At 34.8% G+C, this 23,885-nt stretch overlaps 1 protein-coding gene across 2 annotated transcripts in view; it reads left to right on the top strand.

The window, feature by feature from the left end:
- REV3L (REV3 like, DNA directed polymerase zeta catalytic subunit) overlaps positions 1-23,885 on the top strand; it is a 135,497-nt gene that overhangs the window by 103,754 nt on the left and 7,858 nt on the right. For both annotated transcript variants that reach the window (XM_084889867.1, XM_084889868.1), the window contains 9 exons: positions 3,288-3,406; positions 6,623-6,741; positions 9,470-9,611; positions 12,992-13,236; positions 14,457-14,565; positions 16,293-16,499; positions 18,627-18,736; positions 20,682-20,796; positions 22,595-22,732. In XM_084889867.1, the coding sequence (XP_084745993.1) occupies positions 3,288-3,406; positions 6,623-6,741; positions 9,470-9,611; positions 12,992-13,236; positions 14,457-14,565; positions 16,293-16,499; positions 18,627-18,736; positions 20,682-20,796; positions 22,595-22,732 (1,304 nt within the window). The remainder of the gene's footprint in view (positions 1-3,287; positions 3,407-6,622; positions 6,742-9,469; positions 9,612-12,991; positions 13,237-14,456; positions 14,566-16,292; positions 16,500-18,626; positions 18,737-20,681; positions 20,797-22,594; positions 22,733-23,885) is intronic.

Genomic DNA, 23,885 nt, shown 5'->3' with positions numbered 1-23,885 from the left:
TTTTTAAAATATATTTTAATTGATTTCAAAGAGGAAGGGAGAGTGAGAGAGAGATAAAAACATCATTAATGAGAGAGGATAATTAATCAGCTGCCTTTTGTGGATTGAACACCCAACCCAGGCATGTGCCCTTGACTGGGAATCGAACCTGGGACGTTTCAGCCCACTGACCAACACTCTACCCACTGAGCCATGCCAGCTAGGGCAGGTTTTAATTTTTTGTATACATTATAACTTTCATCACACATATATCCCATTTTTATTATGCTTCCTTCATCCAGCATCTTATTGTATTTTATACTAATGAGATAGTCTTCATAATCATTGTAAAAAACATAACTTTCGCCGAAACTGGTTTGGCTCAGTGGTAAAGCGTCGGTCCGCGGACTGAAAGGTCCCAGGTTCGATTCCAGTCAGGGGCATGTACGTTGGTTGCGGGCACATCCCCGGTAGGGGGTGTGCAAGAGGCAGCTGGTCGATGTTTCTCTCTCATCGACGTTTCTAGCTCTCTATCTCTCTCTCCCTTCCTCTCTGTAAAAAATCAATAAGATAAATATTAAAAAAAAAAAAAAAGCATAACTTTTTTTTATTAACCCTCACCTGACAATATGCTTTTATTGATTTATTTTTTTAGAGAGAGAGAGAAACATTTATCGGTTGCCTAATGTACACACCTCAACCAGGAATTGAACCTGCAACCTAGGTATGTGCTCTGACTGGGAGTTTAACCTGAAACCTTTTAGTGTACAGTACAATGCTCCAACCAACTGAGCCACCAGGCCAGGGCAGAACATAACATTTTTTTTATTTGATGCACCATAATTTTTTTTAAATATATTTTATTGATTTTTTTACAGAGAGAGAGAGAGGAATAGAGAGTTAGAAACATCGATGAGAGAGAAACTTCGATCAGTTGCCTCCTGCACACCCCCTACAGGGGATGTGCCCACAGCCAAGGTACATGCCCTTTACCGGAATCGAACCCGGGACCCTCCAGTCGGCAGGCCTTCGCTCTATCCACTGAGCCAAACCGGTATCGGAATGATGCACCATAATTTTATTTATCTGGTTCTGTATTTTAGTCTGTTCTTCCAGAGTTTGATTCTCATTTAAGAGAAGATCAATAATGAGAGACATATCAAAATTGCCATTTATAAAGCACTTTTTTAAATTTTTTTGTATAACTACAAAATTTTTAAGAACTTCATTTTAAAGGCTCCCATAAGTTGGACTAGGACAACATAGAATATAGTTTAGGAGACTAAAAGTCCAAATACAAAATTGATAAAAACTAATCAAGAGATTAGTTTCTGGGAGAGGTTATGATTTTAATAAAATGTGCTAAGTGTTGGTAAATTTAAAGGCAAAATTTGAAGCTAAAAGATTCAAGGACAGTAAATATTTTTTGAGCTTTGCCAACGCTTGGAATATAAAAGCAGAGATACTCTACATTTAGTTTTTTGTTACTTTTTTTATGTATTGAATAATGGAAATAGTGGTATATCTCAATTTTTTTCAACATTTTATTTGAGATATGTTTCAGGAGAAAAAGCTGAGTGCTCAGATGCCCTTATTAATTAGGTTAATTAGCTATACAGGTAAGACATGACTACATCACAGAAGAGTGAATGGAAGCTTGTGTTTTTTTTAAAATCACCGCTGAAATCGTATTTGTAGGGCAACGTGGTACAATAGAAAGGGCCTGGTGAGGGAGGCAGCATAGTAAAGAGCACATATTCTAGAGAAAGGCTGCATGGCTCCAATATTCTGGCCATACTGCTAACTGTCAAGCAAGTTACTTAACCTGTCCATACCTCAATTTGTTCATCTCTAAAATGGGGGTGATAATAGAACTTATCTCAAGGCAGTTGTGAAATACTTGAAACGTGAGAATATAATAAACATTATAGAAGTGTTTGTTTTGTTAAATGAAAAAATTTTTCAAACATTATCTCTTTAAAATAGAGAAGAGTGGGGTGAGGTGGGATGTGTACATAGTCTTTGGAATCAGGTAACTCTGGTGTCTAACACTGGTTCTGTTACTACATGACCTGGAGTAAGATAAAAATTTCCAAGTACAATTTACTACAGTGCAAAATAAAAAGTATACTAACATAATAAAGTTGTTGTATTAAAATAGCCGGGACCGGTTTGGCTCAGTGTATAGAGCGTCGGCCTGGGGACTGAAAGGTCCCGGGTTCGATTCCAGTCAAGGGCATGTACCTTGGTTGCGGGCGCATCCCCAGTAGGGGGTGTGCAAGAGGCAGCTGATCGATGATTCTCTCTCATCGATGTTTCTAACTCTCTATCCCTCTCTCTTCCTCTCTGTGAAAAATCAATAAAATATATTTTTAAAGTAAAGTAATGTGGCCCTAGCTTCTTTAGCTCAGTGGATAGAGCTTGGGCCTACGAACTGAAGGGTCCTGGGTTCAGTTCTGGCCAAAGGCACATGCCTGGGTTGCAGGCTCAGTCTCTAGTAGGGGGCATGCAGGAGGCAGCCAATCAATGATTCTCTCTCATCGTTGATGTTTCTCCTTTCCTCTCTGAAATCAATAAAAATATTTTAAAATAAAAGATAAATACACAAAATAATGTGAGTGAGGTTCTTAGAACATAATAGCTGTTCAGTACATGGTAAATATATTTATTATTCCAGAGCCTCTAATCAGCAACATTTGTGTATACCCAGTGTTATATAAGGAAAACACGTGTTAATTTCCAGTCAAGTAAAAACTTCACTTAATAAACTAGACTCAGAATTCTATTTGCTATAAGAGGAATGAAGACTTCCCACAATTTAGAGAATTTCATCCTCAATATGAACATCATTAATTGATGTCAAAAATTTTCAGAGAATTGGTTAGGTTAAAAACTACCATTTTTTTCTAAGAAATGACTGGTTTAATAGTAGACATTTTTCATTTTAGCACCAAACAAATGTAGTAGCCTTAGGTATTCATAAAAATAGCACCAGAAATTACCAAATTTAAAGGTAAAGGGGTTTTTGTTTTTTAAATGTATGTATATATTATATATTATTATATACCCACACTTATTAAAACATATATAGTTTTTAAATACATTTATTTCACAAAATTATTTCATAACTTAAAGAGGAAAGAAAAATAATTGTTACTCAAAATAATGATCTTTAAGTCTAAACAAAATAGACTGAATTACATTTCATCTTTATTTATATTTAATTTTTATTCTCACTTTCTTTGTCATAATTTGCTTAGAAATTTGGTTTCTGTGAGTCCTGATGCAGCCTATTTTCATTTCTATAGATGACAAAATTGAGAACAGATTTGCAGCTGAAAGAGATGACTATGGGTCAGATACAACGAGTGAGATAAATATTGTTGGCCGAATTACACTGAATCTTTGGAGAATCATGAGAAATGAGGTAAGGTACTTTAGCTAAAATTTTGTTTGTGAATAAGAGATTAGCTCAATGTAACGATTTTAATCATTATAGCATATTAGTATAGCTTACTGTGTAACTTTTGTATCTGTGAATTTTTTGTTTTATACTTAGTTACAAAAGTAACCACTTCCTAAAATACAAAGCTACAGAAGTATTTAACTTTAATGTTATTGATGAATTTTAATATTTTTATTTGTGTCAAAGGTAGCAGTAACTAGAAAATCTATAGCTATTATAAAATATGCTATATGTGTTGAATGTTGTATACTTTTATCATTTCTTACACTTAAATCATTTTTGCACTTAAGGCCAAATGAATTCATTTACTCCAGTAAGAAAAATTTAGTCTAGATATAGGAAGGAACTTTTTGAACCGAGAATATGTATGAAATATATAATAAGTTCTTCGAGGACAGACCATGTTCACAATGAGTGTGTGTGTGTATGTGTATGTGTGTCATATTATATAGTTTCAATAGGGCATCTATCATTGACCCTACAGGCACCAAAAAAGAGCCAAATGAGACATAAATGGTACATGCATTTGGAAGAAAGAGAACTGTCAAGTCTTTTTTAAAAAAATATATTTTATTGATTTTTTTACAGAGAGAGAGAGAGCTAGAAACGTCGATGAGAGAGAAACATCGACCAGCTGCCTCTTGCACACCCCCTACCGGTGATGCGCCCGCAACCAATGTACATGCCCTTGACCGGAATCGAACCCGGGACCTTTCAGTTCGCAGACCAATGCTCTACCACTGAGCCAAACCGGTTTCGGCAAGAACTGTCAAGTCTTGATGGGGAGTGAGGAGAGAGTGTGAAAGGATAATCTATAGTGGTTAACTTGCATGAATATTGATTGGGAAAGTGCACAAGGGAGCCTTCCAGTGTCCTAGAAATTTTCTGTATCTTCATGTGGATGGGGTGACATATTTTTATACATATATAAAAATTCATTTAAATTTGTGTACATTTCTTTATGTACTTTTTTTTGACATTAAGACGGGGAAATGATGAACAACTAAAGGAATGAGGTGATGGAGAATACAGGCCACAGGTGCCTCCTTTCATTATTTTCTGTATCCCCCTGCACTAGATCTGACTGCCTCCCCCAGTTCTGTAAATCTTTTAAGTTTGTTTCTAAAGTGACTAAACATTGTGAATGAATGGAAAAGTGTACGCCTCTCAGCCCACTCCTTTACCAATAAAATAAATGGACAAGCACTGAACACTTTATTTTTATCGATTCTTCCTTTGATCTACAAAGTACTTTTACCCAATGTTTAACTCACTCAGATTTCTGACTAAGATAAGTGACAAACTCCTATTTCATATTTTTAGATTCATATTTTAACTTCTACAGTAAACCATTCTGAAGATTGGAACATTCTGAAAATGGATTGCCTTAATTTTATTGAGTTCTTGTTTCCTTTAATATTATCATAACTGAGATTATAAGAAGACTCAAAGTAGAGTGAGTGTAATATAGAGTTATAATGTGTTTAGTCTTAATCAAATTTATGAAATTGTTCTCTTTGAAACAATATCAACACAGTCCATGGATTTGTCACCTGCCTCAAATATTGGGGATGAATTTCTAAGATTTTATTTAAGTTTTGTTTGAGGTCATAAAAATCCCCTAATTAATCTCATAGGTCAATTTATAGCAAACTTTCAGTTTTTCCTTAATGAGAAAACTGCAGGACAAATGAGGTGATCTTTTCCATCTGAGTTTTGTTGTTGTTGTTGTTTTGTTTTTGTTTTCATTAAGATGTATATTCCAGCAGATTAGGTTTAGTCTAAATATACTCTGAATTAATTAGGTAATCATGCAACTACCAGAGATCAGATGTTTGGCTCCATTTTTATAAAACTAAATTGAAACTTTAAAAAAATGAAATTATTAACAAGTATCGTAAAAGAGTCATTCAGATATGGAGATTTAATAATAACATGAGTTATTTATTTTTGAGAGAAGTACTTCGGACAGTACTGATTTACAAGTGGGGGAGGAGAGGATGGTAATGGTGATTTACTTCTAAGAACTGCTTTATTCTGGTGACTTTAGAATAGTCTCATTCCAGAATTTAAAAGTGTGTGTGTGTGTGTGTGTGTGTGTGTGTGTGTGTGTGTGACATGCGCTCTGAAGTATGCTACATTCCAGTGCTGCTGTTCTGTAGATTGATAGAAATTGAAGATAAAGTAGAACCATTTTGGGTCAGTACACTAAGATGAGCTTAACCTTCAATCCCTGTTTTGTATTTGCTGGATTGGGGACATGGAAAAGAAAATATTTCAGAATTGTAATATAATATATAAATGTGTGAAGTGCTGTTTGAACTATTATTCCTCAGAATCCCAAGCTGACTTAATAATGGAGAATGCTGATTTCTTAATTTCCATTTTGCATTGAAATACCTGCCATTGTCTAAATTGCTTGTGCCTTGTGGGTATTTCTTATAGACCATCTATTTGTTTTATGAATTTGGATTTTTTTTCACTACTCTCCTATAAACACAGCTTTTACCTACATATTTTGAAGACAGGGATACGTTTCTGCTATATCCTTTTAATCCTTTGCTTTTGGAAAGAAACTGACTCTATAATGTCTTATATTGCGTCTTAGTATTGATGTAATTCTTGGGAGCAGGATGAATGCCTGCCTTTAACTAAATAACTCATGCTCGAATCTGTGGGATTCGAGGACAAAACAGTAAGTATGTGATCAAGGACCAAATAGTAAGTATGGAAGGAACAAAAAATTAACTTGCTTAGCAATGCTTCTCTGCCTGGCATTATTTATATTGGGCGATGTCCACTCTACATTTTAGTTGTATTCCATTGAAATTGTTGTGTGCTGCTGCGGTTAGATGTCTACCCGAGCAGCCATCTTGGATTCTCCCCTATTTATATTGGCATAGAATATGAAAAGAACTGGGATCTATTCAACAGGTATTATATAACCAAGTTGAATCTCATCAAGTCAGATTTTTTTCAATTAAATATTAATTTATTATGGACATTTCTGTCTACTAGGCTACCTATATATATATTTTTTTATATATTCATAGTTTTAAATTGTGATTGCCACTATGGAAGGTTAGAAGTAATATTTAGAATCTTTTAGAACCAAATTTGTATATAAATACAAGCATTATTATAATGGAGTCTTCTGTTTCTGTTATTTTTTTTTAGGTGGCTCTGACTAACTACACTTTTGAAAATGTGAGCTTTCATGTTCTTCATCAGCGTTTTCCCCTCTTTACCTTTCGAGTCTTATCAGATTGGTTTGATAACAAGACAGATCTATACAGGTAATGTTTTATAACTCTGAAGAGGATAATTTTTCTTAAAATCAGTATTATTGGAGTATAATTTATATGCAGTAAAATACACTTTTTAGTGTATTGTGTGATGACTTTGAAAAATGTATGAATCCTATAACCACTACCACAATCAAGATTTTTTTAAAAAAACATTTCTAACACCCAGAAAATTTTCTTAAGACAGCTTTACAGTAAACCTACATATTTTTTAACTACCCAGTTAAGTATTAATTGAATTTATATGGATATAGATTAATTTTGCCAGTTCTAGAACTTTTGTATGGTTATTTACAACTTATCCCTTTGATTCTAGTTTCTTTCAAGAAGTTCAGCATAATATTTTTTGAGATTGAACCATGCTGTTACATACAGCAGTAATTTCCATTTTTGTTAGTAAATAATAATCAATTACCACAATTTACTTGAGTATCCAGAGTATACAGTTACCTGTTGATGGACAATTAGGATTTTTCTAGTTTGAGGCTATTGTGAAGTAAAACTGAATGAAAATTTTTGTGTAAGCATGCATTTTCATTTTTCTAGGAGTAGAATTGCTGGGTCACATGGTTATTTGTTTCACTTTCTTTAAAATGTATTTTTATTCAGAGAAGAAGGGAGATGGAACGATAGAAACATCAATAATGAGAAAAAAATAATTGATCAGTGTCTCCTGCATGCCCTACACTGGGGATCAAGCCCACAACCTGGGCATATGCCTGAATAGGAATTGAACCACAACTCCTGGTTCATAGGTCAATACTTGACCACTGAGCTACCCTGGCTAGGCTTGTTTCACATTTTAAGACACTGCTAAATTATTTTCTTTGGCAAGTCTTCTAGTGCAAGTCTAATGGCAACAAATTGTCTCAGTCTTTATTGTTCCGAAAATAACTTTCTCACCTTAATTTTTTAATATTTTACTGTCTAATTCTGGGGTTGAGATTTCTTTTTCCTCACCACTTTAAGGATTTCATTTCCTTTTCTCTCAGCCTTCACTGTTTCTGGTAAAAAATCAAAGTCATTCTCTTTTTTCGAGTATATGCAATGCATTTAAAAAAAATAAGTTTTATTGATTACAGAGAAGAAAAGAGAAGGATAAAGAGATACAAACATCAAGGATGAGATAGAATCATCATTCGGCTGCCTCCTGCACTGGGGATTGAGCCAGCAACCCTGTCATGTGCCCTCAGCTGAATGGAACTGTGACCTCCTGGTTCACAGGTCAACGCTCAATCACCTACCTGCCCACTCAACTTTTTATATTTAGCAGTTATATGACTATATTGTTCTAAAAAGCCATATAACTAAAAGTTGCCATATATTTGATCCTTTAATATTCTTTGAATGAATTTTCTTTATAACATATCTTTGGGTCATTTTTACATTTTTTTTCAAATATATTTTATTGATTTTGTACAGAGAGGAAGGGAGACAGATAGAGAATAATAGAAATATCGATGAGAGAGAGTCATCGATCAGCTGCCTCTTGCACACCCCCTACTGGGGATATGCCTGCAACCAAGGTACATGCCCTTGACCAGAATCGAACCTGGGACCTTTCAGTCCCCAAGCCAACGCTCTATCCATTGAGCCAAACCGGTTTCGGCCATTTTTACATTTTAATAACATAATATTAAATGAAAACTTCTGCCGAAACCGGTTTGGCTCAGTGGATGGAGCGTTGGCCATGCGGACTGAAAGGTTCCGGGTTCAATTCCGGTCAGGAGCATGTACATTGGTTGTGGGCATATCCCCAGTAGGGGGTGTGCAAGAGGCAGCTGATCGATGTTTCTCTCTCATCGATGTTTCTGGCTTTCTATCTCTCTTCCTCTCTGTAAAAACTCAATAAAATATATTTTAACAAAAATGAAAACTTCCTTTGATGGCTCTGGTGAGGGTTGTTGTTTGCTTGTTTTCTTACCAAAAAGATAAAAGGGTCAATTTTTTTAAAAAGTGTAAATCAAAGAAAATATTTTTTGTTTTCACAGGAAATACTAATTTGATGTACATGTACTAATTTTATGTACGTGGTTTCATAAAAATTATTTTCCTGATTTTTCTAAGTCTTTTTCAATTTACTCAGTTTCTTCCCATGAGAAGACAATTCATGCTTTTTTTTTTTTAGACTGGTATTTACAAATGATAACCCAAAGCTTCCATGTTCTTAAAAATAAAAGTATAGATGCCCTGGCTGGTGGCTAGTTGGGACACGGTCCCACACACCAGAAGGTTCCCTGACAATCCCTGGTTAAGGCATACGGGATGCAACAATCAGTGTTTTTCTGTCATATCGATGTTTCTCTCTCACTCCCTCTAAAATCAATAAAAAATTATTGGGTAAGGATATATAAAAACACCTATAAATATGATAAATTATAATTGTATAATTATTGCATCGTGAACAGTGGCATCTAGGAGAATATGCTAATTTTTTAGAACAAAAAATAACACCAAGAAAAATATTGAAAATAATTATCCTAAAGTCTTATCATCTTATCACAAGTGCTATTTCAAACTTTGCATATTTTCACTAAGTTTTATGCATTGGAAATATCTGAGATTTTCTGTTTAATTCTTTAGCATACTTTAACATACATCATTACTCCTTAAATAACATCACTAATTAATATGTATGTTTTGGCAGAATGAAAACAGTACTAATTTCAGGTGTCCCAATTTTTCCCTAATGTTCATAGCATGGATTCTCTTTTAATAGATGGAAAATGGTTGATCATTACATTAGCCGTGTGCGCGGAAATCTCCAAATGTTAGAACAGCTGGACCTGATTGGAAAAACCAGTGAAATGGCTAGACTTTTTGGCATTCAGTTTTTACATGTACTGACAAGGGGTTCGCAGGTAGGAAATCCGTTTGGTTGGTTGGTTGGTTGGTTGGTTGGTTGGTTGGGGGTTTTTGCACTTGAAAGTTCTGTATGAGTAATACACTTATTTTTGAGATATTTGAGGTGATTTTTTTTAATGTTAAAGAGAAATGAGAGCTTAGAATCCATTTAATTCATCTTTCTAATTTCCCGAATATATGAGAGATTTTTTCACATGTCTTGATAAAAATGATTTCGTGCACTCATTTAACAAATATTTATTTGAATACCTTTAATTTGTTAAATAGACATTATTGTAGGCATAAGGGATATCACATTAAATCCCTCAGGTTCCTTAACCTCAAAAAATCTTTTAATTATTTTAATTACTCTATAACATTCTCCCAATCTATGACATCAGTAATTAGAGCACTAACTATTTTGGCATCACTATTTGTTTATTTCATTTTATTGTGTGTAAGCTATTTATTGTATTTATTTATACCCCTATAGGTTTTAAAAACTATTTGAGCTGGCTTATAATTTTAAAAAAGGTGAATACCTCAAAACCACATGAGAACTTTCAGTGAGCCCATGCTAATTCTTGTGAGGTTTTTTTTTCTCCTTTTAAAAAAAACAAAACAAAAATCTTTACTATTTAAAGTATCACCATAAGTTTTCTTTTTCCCCATTGACCTCTCTCCAACTACCTCCCCCCCCCCCCAGCAAATGCCACACACACACACACACACACACACACACACACACACACACACACGGCTGGTCTGTGTCCATTGGTTAAGCTCATATGCATGCATACAAGTCGTTTGGTTGATTTCTTACCTCCTCACCCCCTCCCTCCGCCTTCCCTCATAGATTGGACAGTTTGTTTAATGCTTCTATGACTCTGGTTCTGTTTTTTCTCATCAGTTTATGTTGTTCATTATATTCCACAAATGAGTGAGATCATGTGATATTTATCTTTCTCTGACTGGCTTATTTCACTTAGCATGATGCTCTTTATAAGAATTCCTTCTTTTTTACTGCAGCATAGTATTCCATTGTGTAGATGTACCACAGTTTTCTAATCCATTCATCTGCTGATGGGTACTTATGCTATTTTCAAATCTTAGCTATTGTAAATTGTGCTGCTATGAACAAAGGAGTGCATATGTCCTTTCTAATTGGTGTTTCTGACTTCTTGGGATATACCCCTGGAAGTGGGATTACTAGATCAAATGGGAGTCCCATTTTTTTATTTTTCTCCGCATCCTTGCAGCACTTGTCATTTGTTGATAGCCATTCTGACAGGTGTGAGATGGTACCTCATTGTAATTTTGATTTGCATCTCTCAGATGATTAATGACTTTGAGCATGTTTTCATATGTCTCTTGGCCTTATATCTTCTTTCGAAAAGTATCTTCTTTCCCGATGTTTCAGAGGTCTTTTTTTTTTTTTTTTTTGTCCCTGGTGAATTTTTGGAGAGTTTGTTCTAGATTTTTGAAATATGCCGTTGGTATTTTAATGGGGATTGCATTGAATCTATAGATTGGTTTGGGGAGTATGGACATTTTAATGATGTTGATTCTACCAGTACATGAACATGGTCCGTTCTTCCATTTGTTTATGTCTTCCTCTCTCTCTTTTTTCAGCATCCTGTAGTTTTCTGAATACAGGTCATTTACCTTCTTGGTTAAATTTATTCCTAGGTATCTTAATGTTTTTGTTACAATGGTAAATGGGATTTTTTTTGTTTCTCTTTCTGTGAGTTCATTATTGGTGTATAAAAAAGCCATAGATTTCTAGGTGTTAATTTTATATCCTGCTACATTGTCAAATTCATTTATTAATTCTAGTTTGTTGTGGGGGTTTTTTTATGGAGGCTTTGGGGTTTTCTTTGTATAATATTATGTCATCTGCCAGTAATGACAATTTTACTTCTTAAGAACTTTTCCAATTTGGATGCCTTTTATTTCTTCTTGTCTAATCGCTATGGCTGGCACTTCCAGTACTATGTCAAACAGGAGTGGTGAAAATGGGCATCCCTGTCTTGTTCCTGTTCTTAGGGGAAATGGTTTTGTGGTGTGTTTTGGGGGTTTTTTGGTTTTTGTGGGTTTTTTTAGTTTTTGCCCCCATTGAGTATGATGTTGGCTGTAGATTTGTCATATAAGGCTTTTATTATGTTGGAGCATTTAGTCCATTTACATTTAATGTTGTTATTAATAGGTACTTGTTTGTAGCCATTTTTATTTTTTGTAGCTGTGTTTGCCCCTTTTCTTTTTCCTTCTTTTTACAACAGTCCCTTTAGCAAAGATGGGCTGGAGTATTGGGAGGCATGGCCGCTGCAGGCTGGCGGGAGCCCCGTGCGACAGTCAGGGGCCACTAGGGTCCCCGGGGGGTGCAGGCGAGTGCTTTTTTTAATCTAATATTCCAAACCATCTACATAGTAGCTGTTATTATAAACAACGAATTGCTAGATTCAATTTTGTGAGAATTAAGCTGATTACCTTTTAATTCTGGAATCTTTGTGTTTCCTTCTTGAAAAATTAGGATAACATTTATCATCTCCAGTCCCCTGAGTTTCATTCTCAAACTTTCCCAAATCACTTTCTAAAAGGTTGGCCAGCCAAAACCGGTTTGGTTCAGTGGATAGAGCGTCAGCCTGCGGACTGAAGAGTCCCAGGTTCTATTCCAGTCAAGAGCATGTACCTTGGTTGCAGGCACATCCCTGGTGGGGCGTGTGCAGGAGGCAGCCGGTCGATGTTTCTCTCTCATCGATGTTTCTGGCTCTCTATCCCTCTCCCTTCCTCCCTGTAAATTAAAATTAAAATTAAATAAAAGGTTGGCCAACTTTTTAAATAAATTGATAAATTATACAGCTATCTCTCCCACATCTGTTTATTATGATAGAGCTTTATTTAAATGTAAAAAGAAATCTATTTGTCTTTTCAATATTGCTTTATGATGTAAGCCTTTCGACATATTTTATAGAGACATAGAAGCATCAAACAGACTGTCAAACCTTATAGAGAAAGCAGGAGGAGGGTGGATGTGGGGAAAAGGGATCAACCAAAGTTCTTACATACAGTACATGCATATAAGCAGACAATCGGGGAGTGAAAGCCTGAGCTGGGGGGCGGGGTGTGGGCTGGGAGAGGTCAGTGGGGGGAAAGGAGACATATGTAAAACTTTCAACAATAAAGAATTTTTTTTTTTAAGTATGGGATTACAAAAAGAATTTATAAATGTCCCCTTCAAGCACCTAATAGCTGACCAAATAATCAGTACTAACTTTATTGTAAGAAAGTCATGCAGCCATATTCTGAAGAGCAAAACATTTCCCTGATGACTATTCCAAAGAACAGCATATTTAAACTATTTCTTCTTCTCTTCCTACCTCCACATCTCTGCCTACAGTACCGTGTGGAGTCAATGATGTTGCGTATTGCTAAACCAATGAACTATATTCCTGTGACACCTAATGTACAGCAGAGGTCCCAAATGAGAGCCCCACAATGTGTCCCCCTAATTATGGAGCCTGAATCTCGCTTCTATAGCAACTCTGTTCTTGTTCTGGATTTCCAGTCGCTATATCCTTCCATTGTGATTGCATACAACTACTGTTTTTCCACCTGCCTTGGCTATGTGGAGAACTTGGGAAAGTAAGTTTTTCATATTTACAACTAGGTTGTGCTTTGTACTTATTACTAAAATTAGACTTTGAGTGTCTTTTTGCACTCAAGACTGTCCTTATGAGCAAAATTAATGAATGGCCTGTAGCACGGCTAATTTGTTATTTTCTTACTAATTGACATAGATCATCATATGACTAAGTCAGCATCACTGATGGATGACACATATGAACACGGTGTGAATACATCAGCCTTGCAATTATCTGTTGCACTCTCCATGTATATCTATGGCCTCTCTTTAATTGAGAGTTATATTTATTTATTTATTTTTAAAAAAAATATATTTTATTGATATTTTACAGAGAGGAAGGGAGAGGGAAGGGAGAGAGACAGAGAACTAGAAACGTCGATGAGAGAGAAACATCGACCAGCTGCCTCGTGCACACCCCCTACTGGGGATGTGCCCGCAACCAATGCACATGCCCTTGACCGGAATCGAACCTGGGACCCTTCAGTCCGCAGACCGACGCTCCACCACTGAGCCAAACCGGTTTCGGCGAATTGAGAGTTATATTTAATTTGTTGATATAAATCACCTTTCAGTGGCACTGTTTGAGATTTATGATCTTACAACTCCAGCTATCAACTCCTCTTGACTTTTTTCTTAGAAATAGTTTGAATTTTTTAAAGTTACACTGTTAAATGTTTTAGCTGTTCATGTCAAAGATTATTTTATAAGCTGAATGAGAACAATATTTTTAACTCAAAGGAATAGATATTTTTTCTCAGGATATAAGAAATACTGTCTTCCTTAATAATGATTTTTGTGTATTTAATAATAAGTATTGTAATTTTATCTAGAATATATTCACTACTTCATAAAAAGCATTTGTGGTAATTGTATTGATAATACTTTTTATTAAGAACAAAAATTTGGAAAGTTATTTACAATCTTTTTATGGTTTAACTTAGTGTAAGTTAATCATATGTTGAGTTGAATTTGGTATTTCAATATAGACTTTATCCATAAATTTTAGGATAGTGTCATTTAAGAAATATTTCTTTCAACAAATTGTGAATACTTGAAGAACTGTTTTTTATAATTATGACAAGCATATTACTGAATACAAGAATTCATGTTTAGATGTTTGAAAATGAATTTCTAATGGAATTAGAAAGATTCCTAAAATTGTTTAGAATATCTTATATGATTGGAGAAAGTATTTGCTTAATATTTTCTTCCTTAACAGGGTTGATGAGTTCAAATTTGGCTGTACCTCTCTGAGAGTGCCTCCAGATTTACTTTACCAAATTAGGCATGACATCACAGTGTCCCCCAATGGAATAGCTTTTGTCAAGGTAATACTTTCTTGTAAATGAAAGGTGTCTACTATGGCTTAACCTTTGGAGAGCTAATGGTTTTGATTTTGTTGGCCTATAATACAGAGGGGGAAAAATAAGTTTGCTTGAATACCTTATCTTACACAGTCAAAAATATAGGAATCTTCCAAGAAATAATTTTTAAATACTCATATTGTTTTGCATGAATTTAAGTTTAAAATATTTTAATTAGATTTTAATTTTCAGTGAAATATTGAAAGAAAGAAACATGTATACCTTCTGCCCTCTTAGAATCTGGCAGACTTAGCTACTTAATGATCACAGTGATGTTAACTTGCAAAGATTTAAATTGCTTTGCTGTGTACACTCTGCTAATTGTTTTTCTGTTATTTTAAATTAATGCTATCTCAGAAAGAATGATACTCTTGTTTATTGATTGTATTTCTAAAAAGATATCCAAACTAATAATAAGGCCTCTTTTTTTCTCTCCCTTATCTCCCTTCAAAAGAGACTGAGAAAAGCCTCATAAATGAATAAATTAAAGACAAATACGAGAGATCTAGGAGAATATTATATTGCCTCTCCTTTCTTTTTCAAGTTCACAAGCCCTCAAATTCATTCTGGTGTATTTAGCAAAGGTAGCATCTTTATCTTTAAAGATATCACACAGCATGCTGTGTTTAAAGAGTATCCTAAAATTAGGCACTTGGATATGAGGAAAATTTTTACCATAGAGTTCATGATATATTCCTTTTGGGGAAAAGTATGTCTTCACATTATCATAAATATTTTGTCCTAACATAAACATTGTGGCTTCTTTAAACGGTACACAGAATGAATTAGAGATTAGATTGTTTTCATTGTCACACATCTAGCAGCTTATCTCCCTTTAACATCATTTTTAAAACTTATATCTACATTTTGACCCAATGTGTAAAGTTTAATGAAAATAAGATTTTTTTAATATTCAGGAGTGTGGTTATCCTGTACCTGCAGCTTTAATTGTTCAGTCCAACATGCATTATTACCTTGCATGTATCTGTGAATCATCTTTAGAGTTAATACTGTTTTGTGGTTTTCATTCCTGCTGGAGTTCTCATAAATTCTCCCTAATCTTAATACAAATGATTTTTTTTTGGCATCAACAAATTTTATCACCTCACTATTCATCCCCTCTTCCAGATTGCTAATAAATATAGGCCGGAGGGGATGGCTTAGTGGTCTAAGCATCAGATTTGAAATACCTAGAGTCCCTGGAACTATGTCAGCAGAGTCAACTCAGCTCATCATTCTTCCAAGGTAGATAAATGGAGTTCCATGCAGATTACTGGGGTCATTAGGATGAGATCTTTAAAAACAGGTTTGTTTTGAGTGATACAAATCCCGTGTGTCTTTCTGAAAGAGTGGGGGTTTGGATCAAAATTTCCCTCTGAACTTGTTCTGTGGTCTCGCCTATGCACGAATTGACATCCTCCTCCCTGGGGGTCTTTGAACTCACAAAATAGTACTTCATTAGAGTTATAACCATTACAGGAACCTTTTAGGGAAAAAGTCCTCTGTAAAAGAAAGAAAATGTGATGATTTTGTATTGACTGCCATTGGTTCTCTGGCCACTTTATTGTTAGAATGTTTCAGTTCATCACAGTTGGCCATTGTTATACTTCCTGCTTACTTTGTGCTTCCTTCTTAATTACCTAAATTTAATGTTTGAGGGATTTCAAACATTCTTTTTTCCTGTCTGATAGCCTTCCGTAAGAAAGGGTGTGCTACCAATAATGTTGGAAGAAATTTTGAAGACGAGACTCATGGTGAAGCAGTCCATGAAGGCTTATAAGCAAGACAGAGCTCTTTCGCGAATGCTCGATGCACGGCAGCTCGGACTCAAGCTTATAGCAAACGTCACGTATGGCTATACATCTGCTAACTTTTCTGGGAGAATGCCATGCATTGAGGTAAGTGGCATAATTCTATAGTTTTCTCGAAAGAGACTAAAGTAGCATTAAATGAAAACCTGTTCATTAAAGCAGTTCGTTTTGTTTTGAAACTTTAAAGGGTTTCATGTCCATGACATAGGATTAGTTTTCTCAAACTGGGGCTTATATACATACATACTCTTCAGGATTTGTGGATTTTCTCTGTAAGAACTGTTGTGTCTTCATTAATTTTAGAAATTAGCACACACATATTTCTACATATCCTGAATGACTATATTGTAACCAACTGTTAGCATGAGAGTTCAATGCCACATTTATAGCAATGTTTACAATGACCTTAGTACTAATTCCTTTTAATATTGATAGAGATCTGATGAATAGTTAGGTTGCTTCTCCAAATGTTAGAGTGAACAACAATCATTTCATATTTACTCATTTAGCAGTAGGTATAAAGCAGAACCTTTCTTTTATAATGGAAGTTGTAACTAAAAGAAATTTTTCGTAGAATAAGACTAATTTCTTATTTACTAAAGTAGGGTGTTAATTTGACATGAATTCAATATAATGTAACAGACTAATATAATTACTAGTGTTTGAGAAAAGAATGATGTAATTTGTTTTGTTAATGATCTTTTTGTGTCAAATGAAGGCCAGAACGTTGTGGGCTACCAATTATTTTCCTCTTTTTATATACAATCTCTTAGCCTTGTACCAAAGTAATATTTTTCAAATTAGAAACCATGGCACAAAGGATCAGATTCTATTTTAATTTGATTACCACTCTTTTCCCTCTCTTCTGCCCCCTCACTCTCATGCCACTGAATCCTTCAGGTTGCATAGTCTTCAGGCAGGGTAACAGCAAGAGCTCTGACTCTTCTGGGTGTAACTTACATGGGTCAGAGCAGGCAGCAGGAGGTGAGCAGTTAGGTCCATATGTGCAAGTATCTCAAGAGCACATTTGACTTGACACTAGGTGGCTCACTTGCCCAGCTATTTGCCATCACATATTTTGAAGTGTATTTTTAAAGTGGCAACAAATGACAGATTAAAGATTAAAACTTGAATTTCTATTAGATAACATGGTTTTTAAATAGTATTAGGTTATAGTTCACCTACTTTTAATGCATGAAAAGGTCTCAACAGAGACCTTTAAATTTCTGCTACAGTATTTCTATTTATTCCTTTGTTCATACACTTCATATCTCCTATATAAAGCAACTTTAAGCAGCCTTTTAAATACTATTTAATCCTACATTTAATTCAGATAATTCAAATTTTACAGTTAAAGAGAAAGGGATTATTATTACTATTGTTGCTTCTTAACATGAGAGGAAAAAGTATGTAATTCTTTTTTAAAAAATTCTAAAAAAGAATGCTCCATTTGTGCTGATGGGCCATTTTCCCCAAATCTTAGTTTTAATGAGTTAAATAAATGAAGCAGCAATGATAAATACTTTGCCATGATCATTGCTAAGACTCACCACTTACAGTTAAAAAAAAAACCTTGTTAGACATTCACCTGCCTACTTGATTTAAATTGAATACTTGTCATGTAATTTCCATCATATAGTTATACATTTTTCTTGTTTTACGATTGTCTAAAAATTTTGTATAACCAATCACTGAGATTTCAGCTCAGCATGAACTTTAATAATACTGAAAAATTATCATTACTCCAACAAAATTTTGAAAGATACACATACACTCATGTCATTTCCTGCTTGGTTGGTTACAAAGGCATATTAGATTAGAAAGTTCTTGAATAAATAAGATTCTATCCCTTTCCTCTTCTCTGTAAAAAATCAATAAAATATATTTAAAAAAAAAAATAAAGATTCTATTATTCCAGGAATTAAATGTAGCTGTGTACCTGTGTAAAATGCAATCCATTGTGCTTACTGGTACATTCACAGGCAAGTCTGTATATTGAATGGCTCCTTCTTTTAAATTCTTCATCTTACTTTCTTCTTGAATACTTGTAAAAAGAATGGTGACCATCGTGACTATGTGGTTTCTTTTTATGCTCTTTTCCCTTTATTTAATTTTAGAAATGTTTAATATTTAAAATTAAGTATTACATTTTAAAAGTCTATTGACTTTCCTAAGCTATGTTAAAATATTATTTCAATGTGTTTGTACCAACAGGTTGGTGATAGTATTGTTCACAAAGCCAGAGAGACCTTGGAACGAGCTATTAAACTGGTGAATGATACCAAGAAATGGGGAGCGAGGGTCGTATATGGTGATACTGACAGGTAATGAACTTTCTGTTTTGAAGCTGCCTTTTTGAATCTCTTTAGATATTCATTTCAGTATTTAGAATGGCTTGAGGGCAATCATTCCTAAAATAGAGTTTTATCCAAGTCCTTTCTGGTTCTTATGATCAGACTTAGGACAAGTCCTGATTTACCAAAATGGTCCTGAGCAAGAAAATGTAAGTGAGCTGAGCCAACCACTGAAGGCTCCCATGGCATCCTTCCAGGCAGCCAGGTAGAGAGAGATCTATAAAACTGTGTAACGGGAGTCTAGTCTGTTTGAATAAACAGCTTTTAATGTGAATAACTCCTCTCATAGGTGCAGCTCTCGGAATTTAAATATATATCTTAAAATAAATAATAAAACTGTTCTTGAGGGACAGTTGCCAAAGTTGTGAGTGGTTAACTTTTTACTGAGCTCCAAAGTCTGTTATTAAGAATGATTCTTCAAAAGGAAATCTATAACCTATTTTTTAAAATAAGGCCATATTGGTATAATGAGTATCAGATGGGCCTAAAGAGACAATATTATAGCTTACTAAGGCCTGTTAGTGAATGTTAAAATAATTCAGGTTGTTAAGTTATTTTAAAGACCTTAATATTGGATAAATATTTATTTTCTTAAGCTTTTCCTATCAGACTCTTAAGTACTATCTCCAGTATTGGCAGAGAAAGAGCTTTTCTAAAGAAACCATCCAAAGGAGATTAAAGTCCAATATAAAAAACACTTGAAGAAATAGGAGTTTGGTTTAGGTGGCTACAAAACTACAAACAAAAGTCTTAAAGTCATGTCTCAAGATATTGTCCGTGTCAACTATTTAATTTCTTTCTACTAAAATAATAAGTATTAGCCATTGCTTCTGTTGATCTCAGATTGTGGTATATACTGAAATGTAAAATGCTATTTTAAAGCTAACTAAGTTATATTAGTAAAAAATGACCAATACTTTTGAGTATTTTTTGTATTGGGATTTTTTAATATTAGAAGTTCTTTCCTCTTGACCTGCATGTATTGCTGATGGGACTATACCTCCGAAATATCTTTCTGGAATTTAGTTTGACAGTATCTTCCAAAAAATATTTTTAGTGTCCACCATTTACCAAGAATTTTTTTTTTAATTTATGTATAGGAATTTATTATGAGGTCACAGAGGTATACCAAATTATTATATATTGAATATTAGCAAAAAATTTTGATGACCTAAATTTTCAGTGATAGTTTGGTTAAATTATTCTATGAAATACAATACAACTGTTAAAATAATGTAAAAGAACTAGTGACACTGAAAATGTTCACAATATACTATTAAATGAAAGGAGAAAGTTACCCAATGGTTTTGATCTGTGATCCAAATGAGAAAAGATTTACAGATATACACAAAAGATTTGGGGTACCTTTTATCTGAATGATTGGGGTACCTTTTATCTGAATGATAAGAGTATGTAGATGGCTATTTTCTTCTTTGTGCCTTTTTGTGTTTTCTAACTGTTCTTCAGTAAACATGTATTACAAAATAATATGTGTGTCTTTTTAAAGTTGGGTGGTTCTAGAAGGAAATTTCCTCCCACATGACAAGTAAAATTCCCATGTCTTTATACTCACATTTTCTCTTTATTTTATGATTGACATAATTGTGTGTCATCCAAATCTATAAATGTCTAGGAATGACCCAGGATCTCTTGGCAGCTGTGATAACTGAGCTGGTCTGTGTGTAACTAAACTAGCAATATCAGATGTCTAAAAGAGCTGTAATTAGATATACCATGTGTACACAAGGAAAGTTGTGATAAAACAAGAAAGCTTAGATCAGAAGCAATTTAATAAGGATAAGAGGGGGAAATGTTTTTTCTAGTATTAGACATGCTAGGCAGGAAAGTTACTCTTGATGAAACTATTTTTTTACACTGACTTCCTCATTACCCTACTCTATTTTTAATCTTCTAGTATGTTTGTGCTACTGAAAGGAGCTACTAAGGAGCAGTCTTTTAAGATTGGTCAGGAAATTGCTGAAGCTGTAACTGCTACCAATCCCAAACCAGTGAAACTGAAATTTGAAAAGGTAAGAGAAATGTAATACTAATGATCACATGTAAAATTCAAATAGCTTCTAGACATTTCTGACTTGTTCAATATATTTTCAAAATCAATAACAGTACACAGGCTATTAAAGTGTTATATTGAAAATATTTTTACTTAGTTTTCTATAATTTTCTCAAATCTTTTAAGTAATGCCTTTACATAAATAAATGAATAAAAAGACTATTTCAGTTAAGTACTGTATCTATATAATAAAGAGGTAATGCGCAAATTGTCTGTTCCGGCCTCTCAGAAACAGGCTTTTTGCGCAGCAGGGGGACTTGCCTGAGGCTCGCTTCCCTGCCCCTGGCGCTGGGCCGGGGAAGTGAGGCCAGAGTCCTCTTTTCCTCCTGGTGCATGCACCCAACAAACACCCCTGTGACCCTGCGCCCTGTCCGAGAGCGCTCTGCCTGGAGACGCCACCAACCATCCCCCCTGAGGTGGGGGACCAAGAGGCACCTTCTCGATTATGGATCTTCTTAGTGAATTGATAATTTAATCTTTGATAATATTCCTTGTCTTGAAATCTTTTTATTAAGTAGTCACTCCAACTTTGCTTTTATTAGTGTTAGCATGTGTATCTTTTTCCATTTTTTATTTTTAAATCCTTGTATTTAAAGTGGATTTCTAGTAGATAGCTTATAGTTAAGCCTCGCTATAATCTGATCATTTCTGCCTTTTTATTGGGATGTTTAAACCATTTCCATTTAATATGATTATTGATAAAGGAAAGGGAAGGATCTATTTGGTAACTTTACAAAAGGGAGAGTGCACATACCCATTGATCTAGGAATTCCACTTCAATTAATTTTTCTATGGATTAATCCATGCAAAGTTGGTGGAACAGTATTTGTAATTCCAAAAGACTGGAAACCTCCTAAGTGACCCATAGTAGGTAAGTAGGTAAATTGTGATAAACTCCCATAACGGACTACTGTCTCCAAGATAAATTATTAAATGAAACTAGTGACCTGGCACCCCTACTTGACACCATACCTCTCCACCCACAGCTTGGCCCTGCCCCCTCCTGCCTTCTCTGGCTGATTGAAGGCCCGCCAGTCGCCTCAGGCTGGTTCCACCTCCGCTGCCATGTTGCCCCAGCTCCGGAGCAACATGGCAGCTCCATCCTGCTGCGCACGCAGCCTCCTGCTGATCAGTCATTACCGTGACAGGGTCCCAACCATTAGCATATTAGCTCTTTATGATGATGATGATGGTGATAAGCAAAGTACAGAATGGTGTATAAAGTAAGCTACCATTATGTGTATAAGTATATATATATATGTGGATAGACTATCTCTGGAAGGATACACAGGAGATCAATAACAGAAGATGGCTCTAGGGAGGAAAAAGTAGAGGTTGGGAACCAGGACTTTTCATTGTAAATTCTCTAGCAACTTTTTTAATATTGAGAGCTATCTACTAGAAATCCACTTTAAATACATGTATGGGTAATGCTTAAAGCAGTTTTAATTATATTAAAAGGTATTACTGCTGACTTTTGAGACAGCAGTGTCAGTTGAGGTAGGTGCAAAATTGATAGTACAGGCAAAGGAGTACATGATGAAGAGGTAAAGACAACTCATTTTGTGTGTTTTCACCTCTAAGTGTTATATTGTGAATTACTTGGGGCCTGAGACATATTTAGACTTTTTCTATAATTAACATCTGTTTAAAGAGGGGGGGAAAGACTTAAAAATAGTAGATATTCATGGGGGGAGATAGATATTCAAAGGGGGGAAATTGGTTATTGAGAGACGCTTTGTTTCATTTCCTCACAGGTATATTTACCCTGTGTTTTACAAACAAAAAAGAGGTATGTGGGTTATATGTATGAAACACTGGATCAAAAGGACCCAGTATTTGATGCAAAAGGAATAGAAACAGTCAGAAGAGATTCCTGTCCTGCTGTTCCTAAGGTAAGTTTTATCTTTTTTGTTTTCATCTTTGAGAAATAAGCGGCTAAAGAATCTGGCGAAAATCCTTAGCACACATCTAGGTGGAAGAACTATAGCCTATTCAGGGGTCCTCAAACTTTTTAAAGTGGGGGCCAGATCACGGTCCCTCAGAGAGCTGGAGGGCCGGACTATATGAACTATTAATTCCTACTGTAACACCTCGGCTGCGCTCACTGCCCAAAAAACCTGGCGGGCCGGATCAGACTCCTCTGCGGGCCGCATGTCGCCCGCGGGTCGTAGTTTGAAGACCCCTGGTATATGCCTATTTGTAACTACAAGAGGAACTAAATGATGTTTGAGAATTCCTTTCTAATGAAACAACTTACCTGATTTTAGTCCTTAGTTTCTAACTTCTTTCCACACCTTTTATCACAATTGCTAAAAAACAACACGTGAACTTGATAAGATTTTCCTGCCTATCACCTGGAGATGATAAATATATTGGATACAGAGAAGCTAGCAACAGATTTCATAAGCAATATAATGCATCTTAGATTAATTGAAATTTTGTTTACTTGGATTATCAGATATAAGTTAGGAAGATTTCTGAAGAATGATACTTAAATTATTGAAATTTCTCAGCTGTGGTAATATTAACCATAGTATATTATATTTAATGTTTCTTTACTCAGTCCCAAATTCTTCCTATAACCAAAAATAAGTGGCATAAATGGAAACGTACTCGACACACTGCGTTTTATGAGAGCATTAAAAGCATATTAGATTATCAATCTGTTATTGTCAGTATGACATATGTAGTGTTATACAAATTTGAGGTGTTATTTAATACTAGTTTCTGGAAGAAATATCATCCAGTGCATTCTTTCTCTGAGGGCAGAATTGTACCGAGGCTAAACTAGCAAACGTCTTATGTAAAATAGTATGGGTTCCAGTTCTCAGAACAAGATGCAGAACTTTTAGCTGGAACTAATTTAAATTCAATCCATTAAATAAATTCACGTATGTCAGTCATTTTCTAGTAGAAATAATCCCAGTTCAGAAAATTCTATCACAGTTAGTATATACTTATTGACACCAGAAAAAGACTAATTTTGATTTCACTGCTTGGAGATAGATTTTTTCCTGTCCACCTGAATCAGGACCTTTTTACAAC

This window comes from Pipistrellus hanaki (genome assembly GCF_964339955.1).
Source record: "Pipistrellus hanaki genome assembly, chromosome: 7".
Taxonomy (NCBI): Eukaryota; Metazoa; Chordata; class Mammalia; order Chiroptera; family Vespertilionidae; genus Pipistrellus; species Pipistrellus hanaki.
This window is presented reverse-complemented; position numbering and strand designations above follow the sequence as displayed.